General features: G+C 41.2%; 1 protein-coding gene across 3 annotated transcripts in view; it reads right to left on the minus strand.

The window, feature by feature from the left end:
* The window catches only part of BBS4 (Bardet-Biedl syndrome 4), a 44,392-nt gene that overhangs the window by 16,011 nt on the left and 8,314 nt on the right, over nt 1-20,067 (minus strand). Inside the window, exons 1-6 of one of the 3 annotated variants that reach the window (XM_064456878.1) lie at nt 10,968-11,044; nt 8,623-8,702; nt 4,796-4,859; nt 3,897-4,008; nt 3,201-3,273; nt 1,259-1,312 (exon numbers count right to left, since the gene is read on the minus strand). In XM_064456878.1, the coding sequence (XP_064312948.1) occupies nt 1,259-1,312; nt 3,201-3,273; nt 3,897-4,008; nt 4,796-4,859; nt 8,623-8,702; nt 10,968-10,974 (390 nt within the window). In that variant the 5' untranslated portion in view covers nt 10,975-11,044. Of the gene's footprint in view, nt 1-1,258; nt 1,313-3,200; nt 3,274-3,896; nt 4,009-4,795; nt 4,860-8,622; nt 8,703-10,967; nt 11,045-20,067 lie in introns of those variants that run through there. The other 2 variants (XM_064456877.1, XM_064456879.1) reach the window with 2 other exon arrangements.

Consider the following 20,067-nt stretch of genomic DNA (forward strand, 5'->3'; position numbering starts at 1 on the left):
TTAGAAAGCGAAATGCTGACACAGTAATGGAATTCTGCAATATGGGATATTTGTTACCACCAACTACTGAAGAAAGAGTCATCCCTGAGGGCTTCATTATATTTCAGACATCCTCCTGGAAGTATTGCTGCCCAGGGTGACCAGTACATCTCAGATTTATGGAAAGCTGAGAAGTCAGCAGGTTCCAGTTTGGAAGGCAATACTACAGACAACAAATCTCAAGAATGAACCTATACTCCAGAGCTTCTTGCTTTACAGTGATGCCTCGATCAGGGAACACAGCAGGGCTTTGCTGCAAGGGCCACAGCATTCCACCAGAAACAGCAGCAGGGAGCAGTTGGTCCAAACTGGGAACAAAAGTTTTCTACATGTTGGAAGCCCACAGGATCAGAGACAGCTCAGTGTTCACCATGAGCACCCAGGGGAGGGTTAAGTGAGGAGCTGCGAATAGCATGCTCAGACCTGGGAACAAAACTCTATTTCAAGCTTCCAAGAAGTTCTTTACTAGCTACAAAGCTAATAAAGTTAGTGCTGCCCACACTGCAGCTATGCTTTTGTGACTTTTGCTCCAGGCTTGGTGCAAAAAGAGCTTCAGACACAGAAGCAAATTCTTTCCATGGAGGAAAAAAGGTGCCTGCCGCAACTCCAGCAAACAAACCCCCCATAACTCTTCCTTCTGAATCCTGCCAGACTCAAGAGGCAGCAAGATTTTCTTCAGAAACTCTCTGCACAAGGTGCAGCAGCTTGAGCTGTATGCTGGGGAAATGGTTTGGGTCATTACCATCACACATCTCTTTCTTCAAGAAGATAGAACTGGCATGCTCTACAGATTGCTGCTCCTCACAAAACCAGCAGTGTTACTGCTCTAGTTTTAAAAGGCTCAGACACAGAAGCAGGTCTTGTTGGAGCACAACTGGTTTTCTGTCTAGTTTGAGGCAGCTCTTTGAGGTTTCTCAAACATTCCTTTTAAAAACAGAAATGCTGTCTGAAAAATCCTAGTTCAGCCAGCAACAAAGCTAACCTCAGTTTCACTCTTAGCCAACTTCACTAACTTGCAGCTGACTCAGAGTAATTCAACATGCAAATGGAAACAGAGACAGCTCACAAACTTTTGCGCCCAGAAACAAATGCTGAAGCAAAAAAAACTTTCTTGATACCTATCACTGCAAATGATCCACTTCAAACTACCAAAGAAAGTGAAATTTCTGGGAACCCTGCTTCCCATTTGTCAGGTAGGTAAAAGGACCATTTGCATTACCTTGTTGAAATGTTTCAGGTACATGTAGCACACACCCAGGTTGTGGCTGATCTCCTGTGTGAAAAAAAAAAAACAACCCAACAACAAAAACCAAATCACAAACAAAACCAAATCAGCATGAGGTTTGAAATACGTGCTACATTATCTACCAGGGACAAGAGTCATCACTGACCTGGACAGCGAGACCCCTGTGCCTGCCCACACCCTTCTGGCTTTGTAGATCAAGTAAACCTATAAATTCAAGTTGCTTCAGGACCCTACAGAGCTTAAGTGTGATTGTACACAAAAGACTACAGGCCACTGAGACAAAAACACAGAAATTATGATGGTCTCTTGGGAGAAAAAGGAGCAAAGACTGGTTTCTTCACTGAGATGTGACTCAGTTCCCAGGGGTATCTCTGAAGCTAGAGAAGTTGCCCTTCTGGGTGGCTCTCAGTCTAGCTGTAAGGTCATTAGGATGTGCACAATGCTGCACCCAGCTGGACAAAATTTGAAGATGTGCCTAACTTGCCAACATAGAAGTCAAGCACCAGAAGAGCATATTAAACAATTTTGCAAAATAATAGAAAGATCACTTAAGGATCCTAAGCACTCCAGTGACACCATAGGGAACAATCATGCCTCTAATTCATCACCAATAGCTTAACAGACAAGCTACTTGCCACCCTCCCCACCCTGGCACATCTTGGGAAGCTGAAAAGCGAGGTCCACTAGTTCCTCGTTTCTATTCTGGTGAGCATTTCACTGCTTCATCAGTTTAGACAGCTTTGACCCCTAAGAGCAAACTCTCTTATTTCCCCATTAACCCTCTTAGAATGGTATTTTCCTCCACACCGTCTCTCCAACTGTGGAGAACAGTAATGAATCAGTAAATCCTGGTTATTGAGGCTTGCAGAATGAGACAGTGCAAGGGAAGAGGACAGGCTCGCTCTACTTCCAGTGCTGAGCCAGGTATGGGAAATAACTAATCAAAATACCCACTGAAGTCTGCCTGCTGCAATTGTAAACAGGGTTATAGTCACACCAAGCATATACTGCAAGTAGCTTGGTTAGCTAAGGGAATGCAGACTTGAAAGACCCACAGTATAAAAAGTTTCTGAGTTGTCTGGCACAGGATAAGTTGAATAATACCAAACATATCCTTGTATCAAGTCTGAATTTTAGACGTACTGAGCACCAAAAGTATGGCTAAAGTCAGCAAGCACCAGATGTCTTAGGGAATGAGATCACATGTAGAAACAACACTTAGAAACAACACTTCCGCAGGCAAAACAGTCACCTGCAGAAGGCTGCCCACAGCTAACTGCAAGCCACATCCTCTCTCCTCTCACCCACTGTCACACATTTCCCTTTGCAATGCTCTTCCTTCACTTTTGTCTTCTTACATAGAAGAGCTAATTTAATGATTGCTCCTGTAGCTATCAGCCTATGTTTTGTCAAAACAGGTAATGCTTGGTAGGTAACAGGTAAGGCTTCCAGCTAGTTTGAGATATTTTTTTTCAATGGTGTTTTGCATTACAAAAAGATTCCCAATTATTCAAGCAAGTTTTAATGATAACTGAGGGTTTCCAAACAGGGGGCTACTTCCCATGCTTTCCTTAATGTAATTTAACTCTTCATACTATATACGGCTATGTTAATACTGATACTTTGCAAAGCTCAAACATGTTGCTTGATTCTCTGTGCCCCAAGACTTGGTGTGTGGATTTTGCAGGTAGAAATGAGGCCTCACTCCTGTGATCCAAACCAGATGCTGCAGAGGCTCATCCATGCTCGTGAGCCTGTGCTAAAAGGCAATGCCTCTCAGCCCTGCAGCTCCTTGTCTGCTCAGACTGCAAGCAGCGTGAGCTCACCTCTGTTTGGAACAAGTTTGCAGCTGTCTTCATAAAACTGCAGAAACATCTGCATACTACAATAATCTGTAACTCACTGAAACACTTACCCAGTCCTTTTCATCGAGTTTAGCTGCTTCGTTGTACACTTCAATGGCTGCCTTGTGCTTCCCCAAAAGAAACCTGCAAAAGAACTTAAATTTTTATTTTTTCTTCCTCTTAAGGCCTACTGTGCAACCACTATCACCTTCGCCAGTGAGAAATGACACTATTTGCTAGCTCTCCAGAGACCCATGTGAGAAGCCCTGAGAAGTTTACAATCTCAGCAATATTACAGTATGAGCTCCGCTCCCTTTCAGGGCCAAGGTCATCAATCCTGTGAGATGCTGAGGCACTCCCCAATGTTACTGGAGATGCAAGGAAAATTCATAGGCTCTGCAGTCTGCCTTTGTCTCAAAAAAAAAAAAAAAGAGACAGGCGATCTAACTAGACACTCAGTCTGAAAGGAGTCCATAGGGCAAGTCGACACAGCTCAAGTCAGCACCCTTAGGTCTGGAGCTAGAAATCAGTGTGTTGCCTCTCTTGCTTAAAGCACGAAGAAAAAGAAATACTATACCAGCCAGGCAGATAACAGAGATTCTGCTTTTAAGGGTAGCCCGCACTTATGGAAGCCAACTCAAGTGTTGATAAGGAGGAAGCATGTTTGGAATTAAGCAGCCTGGGATTCCACTTGATGCTCAGGGAAAAAACCAAACATGAAAAGTCCTGGGTGCCACAGCAAAGAGAAACAATAAATCACCACTCACAGCGATCGTGCCACCTGCTTGAGGTTGTCAGCGCTTCGAGGGTTCAAAATGGAACATGTCTGAAAAAGTTCAAGAGATTCTTGAATTTTCCCCTCCAAGCGAAATATCAAAGCTGTAAGACAATGTATACCAGGCAAATTAGTCCATTACCTGCAGGAAAAACGTGCCTCTCTGAGAGCAGGGAAAGGAGGGGGAATACAGATATATGATAACAACGCTCATTTGGTCTTTCACCTGGAAAGGCAGAATCTGTGTCTGAGGGCAGAATGACAATGCATGCAAAGGACTCGTGCTGGCTTGGAAAAATTTCTGGTTTTCAGAACAAAGGCAGCTTTAAACCCTGGCAAATTGCTTATTAAGATGCAGTCTGGATTTCCCCCACACCCCCCCCCAACTTCTACAGGCTGCACTATGTCCTTGGCCAACAAATCTCAGCTGTCCTCTACCGTGGCACTTTGAATTGCAACACCAAGTCTTGGGGCACATTTTTCAAGGGACAAAGGGCAGGACAAGAAGATGATAACCGTCCTTAAAGCAAACAGTAAGACAACAATCACCTGAGGCAGGTAGCTCTGACAGAAAACATGCATCTGTAATAAAACCAAACACACAACCCAACCACACACTGACACACTAAAGGCCAAGAGCCCATGGTCCCAGAAAGAAGAGATGACAAACTCATCAATACAGAGAAAACAGAAAACTTACTCTGCCCATCCATGTGAAAATCCTAAACTTCAAAACTAGAACTAGCAAGTAGGAAAAAACCCAATTATTTTTTACACATGAATTCTATATGTTTCTATCATCTGTTCCCCTTCTGATTGTTCACGGTATCTCAAATCAGAAGAGACTTGTTTTAACAAAGCTGAGATTTTCAGAGGCCTCCTGTGACATACCTTGAACATAGACTGCATATTCACACAGTCCATGAGACTCCTGGAGCTGCTCTTTGATGACAGCCTGAAATGACAAAGTGCACAGAGTACATCCAAAATGCAGTCTCCCTCACTGAAAAGCCTGTTAGCTGGTTCACTATTACCCCTTTACTAAACTGCAACATGACAGCTTTCTGCAGACTATAAATCCTTCAAATATTTTAATAAAGGCAAACCCTATGAAAGAAAATCTATTTCTGACTGACCAAATACCTCCTGCAACCTTGATTTGGAGAATTTTTTGTACATGCTACATATCACTGTGCTGTATCTGTGCTTACTGCAGAATGCCCAAAAATAACTTGAATTTAAACATCATGCAACATGTTGATGGACACAGTTCTTCCTTATGTGATGGTAACACAGGACACAAGAACTACAAAATCTGTTTGATCAGAATTTGTGCTTGGAAAAGTTTATTAATGCAGAACTTGTAGCTCGTTGCTGTAATATACTATATTTAAATGCTATAAAAGTTGTAAACTTTCATAACTTTAACAAAGCTAATGACAGAGATTTGGTTTCAGTTACAGAAACCACAACCTCACGTATAATGAAGGCACTGGACTGCAGCTCGGACATCTACAAGAGTGCACAGAAGAGTGCAAGCCTGTCACTGTGTGTGAAGAGCACTGTGCCAGCAATACTGTAGCCCTTTTAGTACTTCTCTGTTCATTCCTATTACCAAAGATAATTAGATACTACCTGGGGAAAATGCCACAAGGAATCCCTGAAAGCATCCTGTGCTGATAAGGGTATCTACTCCAGGCCCTTTGTGAAGAAATAAATTGAATTGGAGCAACTGCAGCTGAGTCAATGAAAGCCAAATGAACAAATGATGAGTACACGGGAAAAGGAAGGGGGGGAAAAACCTGATGAAAATGTAAATTTTTGCTGGCTGCATTCATGCAGCTGACAGTTGGGGGTGCGGTGCAGTCTGGCTATATTCCATAGTCACACATGACCCTAAATTATAAAACTGGTCAAAAAGAGTGACATTTGGGAGGACGACCACTGTGGCTGCAAACCAAGTGCATCACTTCTGCTCTGAGACTCTTCTTTTGCTTGGAAGTGGAAGAGACAAAGGGCTGAAAGAAAGATTTCTGGGCTAGCAATAACCTGGTGTTCATCTGGCACTTCTGTCAAGTGTATGAGTAGCACCAACATCCCCTGCCTCTGAGACAAAAACAAATGAAGGACCTGAAAACAAGGAGGAAAACTGAACCTCAAATATAGTACACAGAAGGAAAGCGGGGTAAAGGCAAGGAGGGTTATTGTTGAGAATCCTCACTCGTAAAAAAAAAAAAAACTAAAGGGAGGAAGGAAAAGGAAGAACAAGTCTAGGCTGCTCTCCTCGTCAGATCTGTATCTGCTAATATATCTATATTATACTCTTTACAAAGTACATTATTACAGGACATACAGCTCAGACATAACCAAGCATCTCCTGAATACAGATACTCTATATTGCTCCATCTACATAAAACCAGTTTCTCAGAGCAAGAGAGGGCAACAGAGAGCTATCTTTTAGAGAGATCTGATTAATTCTGTAAGCCCTAAAAATCCCATAGCAAAAGGCCTTGAGCGGAGAAATATGATCTGTATTCCCAGCTTTTCCTCCCAAGTTTATTTAACTCACCGACAGAATTTAGACGTACTGGCAGGAGACCAACCAGCATGAGCAATTTTAATTAATTAAAAGCATCTGGTAATTTTAATAATTTCTTCCTCACACATAGAAGCAGAAGATTTCTGTTGTGAAAAATGGTTAGGGGGCAGGGCTGGAATTGATGATGCAAGTAGAAAACACGGTTTATTAGCTTTGCATGAGAAGAGTGAGAGCTGAGTGACAAACTCTGCATAGCAGAGCCAGTCTCTCTTCTCTCCCCACTCCTCTCTGCCTGTGCGATCACAGGGGATGCTATAGCCACAGGCTCTGGGGGATGTTTGCCTTGCATCTTGCTGGGTAGAAGGAGAGGTGAATCAAACAGCCAGCATTATTAATCTCTCACTGTAATGAGTGGAAAAATTTGTCAAACGCTTGGCAACGTCAAAATAGATGCAGGAGTGGCACTGTAAGGGTTAAAATCGACGTAAGGCCCTCTATTTGGGGAGCTAGTACTGGTAAACAGTTTTTTCTTGGCCTTTTACATCATTGAAAAACACCACACTAGAGAGGAAGCATTTCAAAGCACTGAGTGGGAAAGAAGGTTCTAGCAAGATCCAAACCGAAACTAAAAGCATCGCAGGTCGATCATTTCTTAGCTGAGTCTTAAAAGAAAATCAATGGACTTTAACAAATACCCAAACTATACTGAAGTCAAGGAGTTAACACAATTCAAGCCATTGGGGATACTGTCAATACCTCTTTTTTTTGAAGGCATTAGCCCCAAACAGCATGTTTGGGAATGCCTGTGCTTATCATGTATAAGGACAAGCACTTGGGGCATTCAGGTTATATCCATAACCCCACGTAACACCAGCAGAGACAGACAGAGGCTACCAGAGGACAGCTTAGACCCCCTAAGATATGAATTGCTTTTGGATGTGCATATGACTCCACAGAGACTGAAGAAGCATCCTGATATGCTGAGGTTCCTGTCTTCTTTGGGACAAATCTAGGCCTCAGAGCACACATCCATCACATCTGAGTGAAAGGATGGAAGATCATTTAACTAGCTATGGTCTGGTGCCAAACTCTCTCAATTTTTTCCCCTGTATTTTGCTTGCTTCCATGACTGATGAAGATGTGGAGAAGTCAACATTGCCATGTTATCACCCACTTTATTTTCTCCGTTTTCCTGAGCTGTACATCTTTTCTGCACTCTGCGATTCTACATCCTATCATAGCAACAGTAAAAGTACACAATCGGAGACCAAAAAATGCAGTCAGATCTATGGAAAAGGGAAACAATTTTTTATTTAGATTGCTAGTCTAACTTTTTTTAATATATATTTAAACCCTGATCTGAGAGGAAATAGCTCTGTTGATGATACAACCCTCCGGCTCCATTAAAAGGCTAAATGAATTTCCTCTGGCCTGCCACTTTCCTAAGCACCCCCAGGAGTTCTCCAGCAAAGAGAGACAAGTCCTGACCAACCTGGGTGTTTGAGAAACAAAAAAGTCTTTTCAGATCTTGTTTGCACATCAGAGAAACAGAAAGGCAAGTCTTACTCCCCTCCTCCTGCCCGCTGGTGCATCATTTTCCATAGCTCACGTTCATTTTATCAGGAAAACACACCATTTAATAATAGATTTGCCTTGCCATTTCCTTAGTCCACTTACTGTTATAATCCCAAACCAAACAATCACTTCCAAGTTACCCACCAAACCCAGGAGAAATTGAAAGGTGCAATGTACCATGCGTAAAATGAAAGAATTTTGTTCAAGGGTAACCAAGATCATTTTTTTTAGACTTGGTAGTAATGTTTTACTCAGCTGAAGCATTTTTCACAGTGTCTTTAAGTGCCGTTGAGAGACCTGCACTATGGAATTGGGTAATTATCAGTTTGGAAGACCCTATTCACCACTTGGAACAAGAGACGTTTGCAATTTTTTCCATTTTTCCACTTCCAACGACATACTGAGCTCACAGATTGCTAAAGAACTGCATGCCTGAATCCTTAAGGCAGCCAATGATTTGAGAACATTAAAGTTCTTTTACCTGCATTTTCTCTTCCTCTTATTCCAAAAGGAAAGAGGGTGGTTTGAAAACTGGTATGAAAACTATAGTTTCAAAATGTTAGTAAAATAATTCCCAATGCAGAGTCTCAAAAGCAACTCTTACCTTACACTCGTCATAGTCTCTGCGAACATACAGGAGATAGATCAGCCAATTTTTCCTCTCCAGGATTGGTAATTCCAGTGCTGTAAATGTAAAATATTAACAGAATACAGGAAATCAGACTGATCAGCAGAGAAATTGGGCACAGCACAGAGACATTCTGAACGACCCCATCTGCAAGCACAACTGATTCAAGAACTGCAATTGCACCAGGCAGTGCAATTAATCATTTGACCCGAAGCCTGGAGTGTGGACATACAAACAGTGTCCAGTTTCATTTTACTTTTCAAACTGATTGATAAAATGCATTGTGCAAGACAGACTCTAAATAAGGCCTCTTGGCAGAAAACCACCACCTCGAAAGACTTGAGTCATCTGCTCCTTCTGGTGCAGTTACTGGAACAAACACCTCCAAGCACCAACTACACAAACATTTTAATTCAACACCAGTGCTGGTCTGGTTAAATTGGTTCTTCCAAATCTGCAAGAAGCAGCTTGGGGAAAACAAGTTGGATTCACATTTTGGAACTAGGGCAGAAGAATCAAACATCTTTAAAATAAATTTCTGGGAGTGAAGGAGAAGGGAATGGGAGATACACACAAAAGGAGATTTTGCAGATCTTGCTGCTCTGAAGGTGTGAATAATTTAAAGAGGTCAAACTTAGTTCTTTGAAACTGGGAAGGGTCTATGAAACATCACAGCTCTGAGATACTGTGAAGCTACCGGCAGAAAAATGTATTTGATGCAGTGGAGGAGAAAGACTTGTGCTCTGGCATTTCAATCCTACGAAGCTTGCAGCAGTAATTATGGCAAATCACGAAAGGATGTTGCTTAGTGATATTCACGTTGGGTTTAAAAGTTTAACACACTGCTGTGCATTTCATTAAGGCTTGAAATGTATTGCTTGTTACTCGTTTCTACAGTTCAGAAGCCGGTAGCTGAGAGGTAACCATAGCAACTGACAAAAAAGCTCCATGTTTGCAAGTCAATATTATGACAGAAGTGCAGAAGCAAAGCAAAGCAAAGCAAGGACCAGCACAGCAGCCAGGGCAGCGGTGAGGGCAATACAGTACCAGGCCCCCTTCTCCCAGGGCCACGGAGCCCAGCACAGACCCATAGCACCAATGGAGATGCAGGCTCAGCTTCCAGCAACTCAAAGCAGAAGGTATTATTTGAAGCATTCCACAGTCCCCTCTGCCAGCCAGCGGCACGGGTCACAATCAGATGTAAGAAAGAAGAAGCTCTGCAGCTGGAAGGACTGAATCACATCAGGAGACATTATCAGTGCAAAGTGTTATTATCTTTTAGAAACGCTGAGTTTTAATCATGCGAGGACTGCACCTGCGGCTAGTAGCAAACACATCTCTCAAGCATACCGGCCTCTCCCCCACAATTCACACCAAGTCTAGTATCACTGAGAGCACTTAAAAACAACTAGAATTTCTTCTGCTGATGAAGTTGAAAAAAATTTTGTAAAGCCATTCTGGTTTTGTTGTTAGTTTTTTCCCTTAAGCTCCAGAATATCCAGCCAGATTTGTACTAGAGCTGAGATATAAGTTTGCACCCCAGCAATTTAAGGTCTAATACCTTATAAAGAAGGTTCAATTACCCTAAAAGCAAATAGAAAAATTGAAGTCCAAACGAAAAAGTAATCCAAACAAGCTAAGCCTAAGGAAATGCACAAATCAGGGATCCAAACATTCTCGAATTCTGCTTTACTGGGTGATATCTGGACCTTTTTAAGTAAAGCATTTTAATATGCATGTTTTCAGACCAGATTAATTGATTTCTGATGACTTCATGTTTTCCATTTGTCCTTCTTACAGTGAAACCATGAAGGGAAGAGTTAAGAGGATGCCTAAATAGATAAAAATTGACTGAAAAAACACTGTTTCATAAACAGTCTGGAGGGCTGCTGTTCTGAAGCCAGCTGAGGGGTCACCTAATTCATTAACAAACTTGTAATAACTTCCCTGTGTAAATTATTACAGGTGCCATGGTTTGACATAACTTTCTTTTCTGAAAAAATCAGCATTTGGGGATGCTAGCAGTGCACTGCAGAAAGCGGCTGGACTTGCATGCTCTTCCTGCATAGTGTCTCCTGGTGCCCCTATCCGATACAAAATACTGACCCAGACACGTCTTGGGTACTTCATAGTTTCTTTTGCAAGCACAGATTTAAGAGCAGACATTATGAACTATATTTAACCATAAAGATTTCAATTACAGTCAAAATTAAAGTATACTTTGCCATTTCATGCCTACTAATACAGCTTAAGCTTCCAAAAGTCTTCATCATTACATACAACAAAAACTGTTTTAAACAGAGATTAATCAGAAGACCTGCCAGACATACCCCACCTGGTCTCCTACGTGATACCACCTGTAACGGACGCCTTACAGGGAAGTTAAAAAGAAACAAAGAGCACCATAAATATTAAAACATATGAAAAAGCTAGCTGGCTGGGGTGTGTTGCCAGCTGAGATGGGAGAGACCAAATAACATTACAGGAGTGTTTTGGGCTAAGCTAAGAAGACAGTACATCAGCAGGCAGATGGAAGATCAGTTGTTTAATTCCTGAAGGAAAGAGCTTTTTCACACTTTTGAGACCAAAGGGACATTATACTCCACTCCCACGCTACAGAAATGCCTGCTGAGAACAGAGTTGGGAAGGAAGAAGCACTGAATGTCAGAGTGAGCGCTGAGCAGAGTATCAAGCCGCAAAAGAAAAGGGTAAAACAGGCACTGCCTGCTGGCTGGGTCAAAGACTGCAAAAACCCTGGGGACTTACCTAAAAGAGCTGGGCTGGAGAGAAAACCAAGAAATCAAAATGCACCATGAGACACAGAAGTGAACGGCATTCACATCTGCAGAGATAAAACAGTTTTGCTTCCTCCGGCGATAAACTGAGCTAAGGATAACTATGTGGAATTGGGAAAACACACGGAGTTTTTATGCTCCTAAAACTCATTTGGAAATAGCAACACACCTGACTGAGGAGACATTACTCTCCTTTTTTCTTTTCTTTTTCCCTAAGACGAGCAAATTGAAAAAAAAGACAAACAATTCTGATGTCTTTCGGAAAAAAAATCAAGATTAATTCATAGATATAACAGAATCTTACATCTGAATACAAAATGAGCATAAGGATTCATAGAAGAAAGTTGATAGACTCCCTGAATTTACTCCAGAAAGAAAATGGGAACAGTTTGACCCCTCCTCTGAAGATATCAAACGTAAACACACCATGAACCAAATCTGGTGTGGAACCCACAGAGGGCAGGAAGGACATAGAAATTGTGAGGAAATTAATAAATTTGACACAGGATAAAGTATGGCCCCCCCAAAAAAGGCTGTGGGAAGTAAAGGATCGTTACCAAGCTCTATACTCTATGCAGATGCAGAAAGAAGTAATGTAAATTATTGATACACCTCTCCAGAGCCACAACCTTCTTAATCTGCATTTCTGTTTTTCCATGAAAGCAGTGAGAAAGCTTCCCCCAGCCTGCTGATAAGTACTCCCCCAGTGCAAAGGGTCACTGCATTTTTCTGAAGAAAAGGGAAACACAAATTCCTGGCAATTTGGGACTCTAACTCCAGAGAAAGGGCATAAAACATTCTGTGCCTTCTGAAACGAACCGATTCAACCATTGCTGGTCCTAATATCCATGTATTTTTTCCAAGTTTAATAATTCCCTGCAAAATACCTAAAAAAGCCACACACAGATGATGTGTGTCACTCAGCCCTTCCTGCGTCAGCCTGAACAGCAATGTATGGCTGGATCCGGCCATGGGGGCTGCTATGAGGGGCAGAAGAAGAGAAAGAAGCACTGGCAGCACGCCTCAGCCTTCTCAAGTACAAGGATGAACAGGAGCAGTGGAGGCTCCATATGGCATATAATGGTTTGCAATCTCATGCTAATTAGAGCCGGGAACACACACTGCCACAACCGGTTGCTCAGAAGGTTTCTGCATGGGGAAAGGCCGACGAATTTGGCCTTGCCAGAAGAGCTGAGCACATTCATCAAGTCCCTCAGGCTGCATACATTGCAGTTTTCCACTTTTTTCAATAGATGGACCTTCAGAAGTTCCTCATATGTAACTGCTGCAGATCACATGAAAACGCACTTTTCTTTGTCACCTTTTGCAGAGTCCTTGCAAACAATCCAGGCACTGCAGGGATGCAGGGACTACAGGTTAGAAAATAGTAGTTTATACCATTCAAGCAGTAAGGAAAAAAAAAAAAAGCCATTAGTTTCTGTAAATTGATCTGCTCAACGGCCAGTCCAAGAAAACACAATTATCCAAAAACTTGGTATCTACAGTGAAAAGGGTTTATAACTTGCATAATTCTCTTTTAGCCTCTCTTTTCTGGGATTACAAAAGCCTAGTCTCATTAAGCAACTACCACAGGGAGCCAGGCAACAAATATATGATTAAATACCTCAGTCGAGAGACATGCCAGTTTCTTTGAAGTGTTTTGATTGAATTAGAAAGGGAATCTATCTGATCCCCCACTTTCTCGGTGGCCAGTGATTGATTGCACAACCCACTTCCAGCAATGTGATTTTTCTTTCTGACAATGCTCCTTTAAGGAAGCCACTGGAGTGGAAACCCCGACAGAATCAGAGTAAGATCATCAGGTTTGTATCTGTGCTGCGCTACCATCATTCTTCGCTTTATGCATCCTGTTACAGATTTTCTCAAAGGACTGGAAAAAAATTAATAAGAGTTATTCCCTTTTGTGTAAACCTCCCTAGGAAATTATTTTGTGCTTGCATCTTCATATTGGGTAATTATAGCTTAGATATGAACTATCAAACAGTGGGGTTTAGATTTAATAAAAGGGTTATGAAATTGCTGTAAAGGGAGAGGAGGGGAAAAAACCCCCAGAAGGCTCCTATCAAATTTCATGGAGGAAACCATTGCTAAAGCACCAACCGTCCTCTTGAAGAAACTGCCAGATGCAAAAGACCATTTTTGTTGTGGGTATAGCCAGAGTAAGTGGACTTCAGCAACTGTAGCCATCAGACAGCCTTTCACCCATCACCTTATTTTCTCCAGTGTGCAAACTGCCAGCTGCCTGGAGCACCTAAGCACCCTTTCTGTGAAAAGCAAAGATCAGCTATAGCTGCCTGAGGTGGAGAAGGAGCTCAAGTTCAGATTTTAGTCTCATCATACTAAAAAACCAGGTCAGAGCCCAGCAATTCTTCCATCACAGCTTAGAGGAATGAGTCTGAGCCCCAGTTCACTCGCCCTACCTCCCACTTTGCAACCCAACCTGAGGTGAACCAAGCAGGAGCAACAAGAGCCTGGAGGAGATGCAAAGACTCATGAAGACACCAAGAAGAACCCGTTATCAGACCAAAATCCACAATAACCTAAACTACACATAACATACAGCACAAGGAGAGAGCAGAAAATCTTCAATAAAGTAATGAAAGTGGCGTTTTGGTTTGGTTTTTTTTTTTTAAATTCTGCAGTAGCCTCACAAGCCATTCCTGGCTCCATTGTGGTAGGTACCATGTACATGGGTAAGATTATCCAAAATGCCTAATTTGGATCCTGACTCAACTGTCCCATTCCAAATTCTAATGAAAAATAGCATGTTGTAAAGCAGCATTCAAGCACACAGGCATTTTCAAAATTAATAAACACAGAGGCAATGACTCAAGTCTATATTGTAACATTTTGCTATTAAGAGAGCTGCACCAAAGACGAATCTGGTAAAGCGCATCTTGCTCTGAAGACATCGAAGTGGAAAGCTTTGCAGCAGCAAAGCCACAAGGGAGCAAGGTTATAATCTCTCATCACTAGGCAAGGCTCGCTCTAACGCACGGAAGCAGGATTGATCTTTTCGATTTGAGATTCATTTTCCATTTTAAAGTAATTCTGATCATCAGCTTAACAGCAAGCTCACAACAGCATAAATACAATACATAAATACCCAGGTCCAAACCTGAGAGGCAACACACGAAAGTCTTTCAGGACCAACATCCACCCCATCTCTCAATTCCCAACTCAGCCTCCTGGAGACATTTGCTGACATTATTGCCAGGGTGACAATTAATCCCACTTGCAGAGCCTGGGGAAAGTTTACTGGCAGGCATGGCTGCGGTTACAGTCCAAAATGAAGCTTGGTGCTCCCACAACGATGTTAAATAAACATTGATAGGGAGGGAGAGGCTAGGATGAAACCAGCTGTGCATATCTCCTTTTTGCCTTGAGCTTCACAAGCTGCCACTGTGAGGAATTATGCTACTGTTTGTATAACTGGTGACAGAGAGGTAATTAGTATCTTCTAAACAAAAATAATATTAAAATAATATGACACAAACTCATATAGCTACTATAAAACAACGTACCACTGCCAGGGAATTTTACTTTCCAAAATAAGGTATGAATAATGGGTAGAAAGCATTTTTAAGCTCTAAAATAAAGATTTTTAGATTTATAAATAACAGACTGCCTTGACATCAGAGGATGATCCCACAGATTCCTAGCTAGGCTGGTGCACAGACAAATTTAACAGGAAATCCTCTTCCTTACTCAGAGACTCAAAGGATTTATTGAGACTGTAGCAATATAAATACATTATAGCTTTGAAAGAAAACTAATACAGGAACATTGGTATTCCTACATCCGCATCTATCCCTGAAGTTTGAAAACTGCATGAATGGAGACATAATGTATTCAAAACTCAGTAGTGATGAAAAATCACCACCCAGAAGAGGTTGTTTATGCTGTATTTCGCTCATCACATGTATGTATCTATGTGAGTATACACAGATGTATATATGTGAGAATATAGGTGTTTATGTACACAAATATCTGTAAAAAATTGATATAAACAACAGAAAAAAGGAAAGAACCCTTTGCTGTAGCCATTCTCTCTGTTTAATCCCTTCTCCTGTTTTTCCTTTTGCAAATTGCTGCCGGAACACTTTTAAATCAAACAATAAACCCCTATGGTTCCTCGTTATTTACAGTCAGCTGGGGTTAATAAAACTCATCATATACAATTCTGGTGCTAGCAAGAAAGCCATAATTCATAGCTGTGATCTTACTATCATGTATTAATAGCTTCACAATACGCAGAGAAAATTGGAAGGAGACTGAAAAATAGCAGCAGGTTTAAACCAAAAAGCAACATTTCTGACTCTACACCTCCCCCTGCAGGAAAATAAGCCAAAGCTATATATAAGAGCTAAAAACTCTGTCTTAAAGCTGATTTATACACTAGGGCGAAGGGAAAAAAAAAAAAAAAAAAAAAGGATATTTTCTGTTGTTAGTTTACACTGCATAGATCTTAAAGAGTTGCTAGCTCTGACTTCAGTGGGTTTTCTGGTTTAAGGCATTTAAAGTTCTGAGTTACTCCAAATAAAATTGTTTTTATCTACAAGACAAATACCTACACTGATTAATCAGTATAAATGTCTTCTAGTATGTGCTGCTCAAATTTAACCTTAAGGTAAAGTGGGAAGATCTGTAAATAAATACTCGTGACCACTCCGACTTCCCAGCACCACAGCGAGGCTCCCAGTGGTAGAACCAGCCTGGTTACTGGGAACTCTCCATTAGCAGTACAAGGCTGGCAAGATACCACTCTGCAATCATGACTCCATTCGATGAGAGAGGGAGGAATTACACAGATTAGTGCAAATACATTAGCCTGATCATTACGACACAAAAAATTTGATTCAAGACTAATATTGCTTGATACAAGCAAATAACATTGGGGTGAAACTTAGTAACAAATGCATACTGTAAAAAGAAAACTGAAAAAGTATAATCTTTATTTGCTTAAAAAACGTCAAAACTGGAAGTCTGCACAAGCCAGTTTTGACCATCAGTGCTGACTGCTGTGCAGAGACATGCTCTGAACAGAAGAAAAACAAGGATCTGAAAGAGCTTTTGCTCTTTTTGCTTTTAAACACAAGCTAACCTAGAAAAAAAACAGGCATATTTGCACAACAGTTCTCAAATCCCTGAGTATGCAGACTCTAGCTTGGAGATATTCAAGGATCCAACCCCTGGCACAGCATCCCGACTGTTATCTTCTCCATTTGAACCATCTTTGCTGCTTGAGGCCTTGTGCTCAATATCCTGGTAGGCAAGAAGACCGAGCTCAGAGTGTCTATTTGCCAACACTGCTCCTAAAGAAAGGAGGTAGAGTACACACACCATCACAGAGGGCTTCTGAATAAAATGGCTTTTAAATAGCACAGGAGGTCTGAGATACTAACTGGTGACTACTCGTTGTCTCCTCCCACAGCAAAGCAGGGATGGAAGATATTTTCCCCGCAAACGAAGCAACACTGGCTGCAGGCATTCCCAAAATAACCTGCATAACCAGCTTCTCATTAATTCCTGTATCAGGAGCACGGTAGCTTTAGGATTTCCAGTCTAATCCTTCCTTTGGCTTAAATTCTTATGCTTAGTCTTTTTCTGTCTACAGTGTGAGGTATTTTACATGGAAATTGAAACTAAAATCATTATAAGGCATTTGTAAGAAAAAGCAAAATAAATTTACAACAGGGAGAGCACCACAATCCAGCCCTGACTGTCTTTGAAGCTTCCTGCTCATTAGGGAGTGGAAGAACCTAGAACCTGTCCTCATTTCATCCACTTCCAAAGAAGCATATTATATTAGAAGAATATATATATATATAAAAATAAATATTGAGGTTGATCTTGCAAATGGTTCAACATTTCCTACTCCAAGACCCTATTTTTCAAATGCTCAAACTTCTTCCAGACTTGTTGCCTCAGGATGAAGATTTCCACATTGAATGTCTGTCCGAGGATGAATATTTGCTTGTGCAGCCCTCACTCTTCCCTACTGCACAAATGTCTTAACGATACAGTCTTTAATTACATGAGCACATATACAATTACAGGAATGCACCAGTATTTTCACCAAGTGCCCTGCCTCCTTCTAATGATTATGAATATCAAAATGAATCAAGGTCAGACAGCAAATAAACTGTTGAGAAATATGAATAGAACAGCAACTAAATCACAGGACTTCTGCAGCTTCTGTCAGCAGCTGAAAACATCCGCGGCAAAGGGGGCAGACCCTGGAAGAAGTGAATAAACAGTCTCTTTATTAAGATGCTGTAAAGCTGCTCATGACACAAGAAACCTCATTCCAAAGCTGGAAAAATCACCTAAGCAGGCTTCCTGAAGGCAGCCGCTACATCCCCAACCATTGGTTTTGGCTGTACAGCTCGGAAGACATGACAGCCGGTATCTCCCAGCCAGCGCTCGCTCCAGCAAGCGGGATGGACAGCAGCCGTGCTCTGGCCATGGGAATGTTGCAGTGTACATGCTTGGTAACTCTGAGAAATCAAGACCTCAAGCACTGGGGAACCCAAAATGTCTTATTGACAAGCACATATTGTCTCTTAAGAGACTTTAACGTATAATGCATGGTTTGAGTATGACACAGAAGAACGCTGCATTATCAGGGAATTGATCGATGGGATCTGATGCCTGAAGATAAACACAACTGGCTACGCACTGAATAATGAAGATATCTTCTATTGAAAAAGCTATTCCTTTTTAAGTGAGCCCCATCATTCCTGTGCAGCTAATGACGTTGGAGAGCTGGGCTAAAGCCAGTGTTTAATTATGCCACTAAAGACTCAAAGGCGCAAATTTAAGTTGCACAGACAACATTAATTCTGACATTCTTGAGTGGGATGCATCTCCTTCAACTTAAGTGTCTGAAAGTTATGACATCTGAGTTACATGCCTGGGGCTGTCTTGACGGTAAAGGAAAGGAATATGCACCCCTGGGGAGTGATTCATCACATCCCAAGATAAGTGGCTGGGAGAGGTCAGAGGAATGGCATCAGATGGACTTTCCACTAACTAAATACGGAGCACAGGTCATCCGCTGAGACTTGTTCCATGTCAGAGAGACCTCAATTCAGAAAAATGAACCCCACCCTTCCTAAATTTCTTACTATTTTTACAAAATTATTTTTAAATTCACAACAGGAGACGCCATTTTACCTGTAAGCAGCACACCAACAGACAAGGATGAAGTTGAATGTTTTAAAATACAAAAGAAAATTGCCTAGCACCAAGGACTTTCAAACAAACTTCAAAAAATAAAGGTACCAATTTAAATGTGATCCTAAAGTAATATGTTGCAATTGTACAGTTAGGACCTCTAAAGCTGAGCTACTGTACTTCACCCTCCTCCTGATCCTAATTCAGTCTAATATATTTCTTAACTATCAAATTATCAGAAGACACTCAGCTTATACCTGCTTTCTGCAAGAGGTGACACTTTCATGGCACTTTTCATTGCTTAATTAAATTTGCAACGGGCTTAAGCAGATATAGATTTTCTTCTTCACAGAGAGGAAATGAAGTAGGTTGACAACTGCCAAAAGACGTAAAGCTAGAACCGAAACTGTGATTCTTCTAATTTAAAAAATTAGCACTAAAATTTTACAGTGATACTAGTCTTCACAGAAAAACACACCTGCTCTGCTGTCTGCAAAGGATTCCCTATTCCTCTAATCACAGTTGTTAATGTACACACACAAGAGGGCAGAGCTGTGTTAGCACATTTAAACTTAAATATTCCCAGTTCTTTGCGGTGCAGGGGTTACTGGGCTGGTATTTTGGGCAAAGGAAGATGAAGTGATATATACAATTTAATTACCAAAAAAAGATAATTCATTTTTTAATCTCACTATTCAAAACTAACAGCTGTATCAGATCCTGAACAAAATACACACAGCACTACTATCCACTTACCAGAGAGATATGAAAATATCAAATTCTCTTGTGTAAAACAATGATGTAATTACCAACTAATGTATGTTATTTAGAAACCATTTTCTTCCCACAAGGTTGTAAGTTCAAATGGGCTAAAACATCAGGCTCGCAGACGGCCAAATGGAAACAAATGGGTATGTACAGTTGCAGGAACTGCATTTGCTCGCCCCAACCACAACATTTCCACTTTTTTTTTTTGACACAGTTAAAGGTATTAATTAATTTAACTCAAGGGGGTTATTTTTTATCTGGATTCCTCAGGCAGCTTCACTGTTACAAGTTCAAAGGCAGCTTTGAAGCTTGCTCAAAGAATGGATTTATATTGATTTAAAGAAATGTATCAGGAATTCAGAAATTATCAGCTCTGAAAGTGCACAGAATCAACTCCTCAGTGTACTGAAAAGTTCCTGCTCTTCAGAGTTCTCGAGCCATAAAATACTTGCAAGATCCCTTAAAATAACTGCAGGAGTAGGAAGGATCCCCATCAATTCATCTGCGCAAGCACGAGCCACCCGGAGAGAGAGCAAGATGAATTTTCGCAGGACAGATGATCAGTGTAAACCACTTATCTACTTCTGTATAATCTGAAAGTTATTTGTTATCTAACAGTCCCATTTTGAGATTGCTTATTGCCATGAGCACTTCCCAG

Source organism: Phalacrocorax carbo, chromosome 7, assembly GCF_963921805.1.
Source record: "Phalacrocorax carbo chromosome 7, bPhaCar2.1, whole genome shotgun sequence".
Classification (NCBI taxonomy): domain Eukaryota; kingdom Metazoa; phylum Chordata; class Aves; order Suliformes; family Phalacrocoracidae; genus Phalacrocorax; species Phalacrocorax carbo.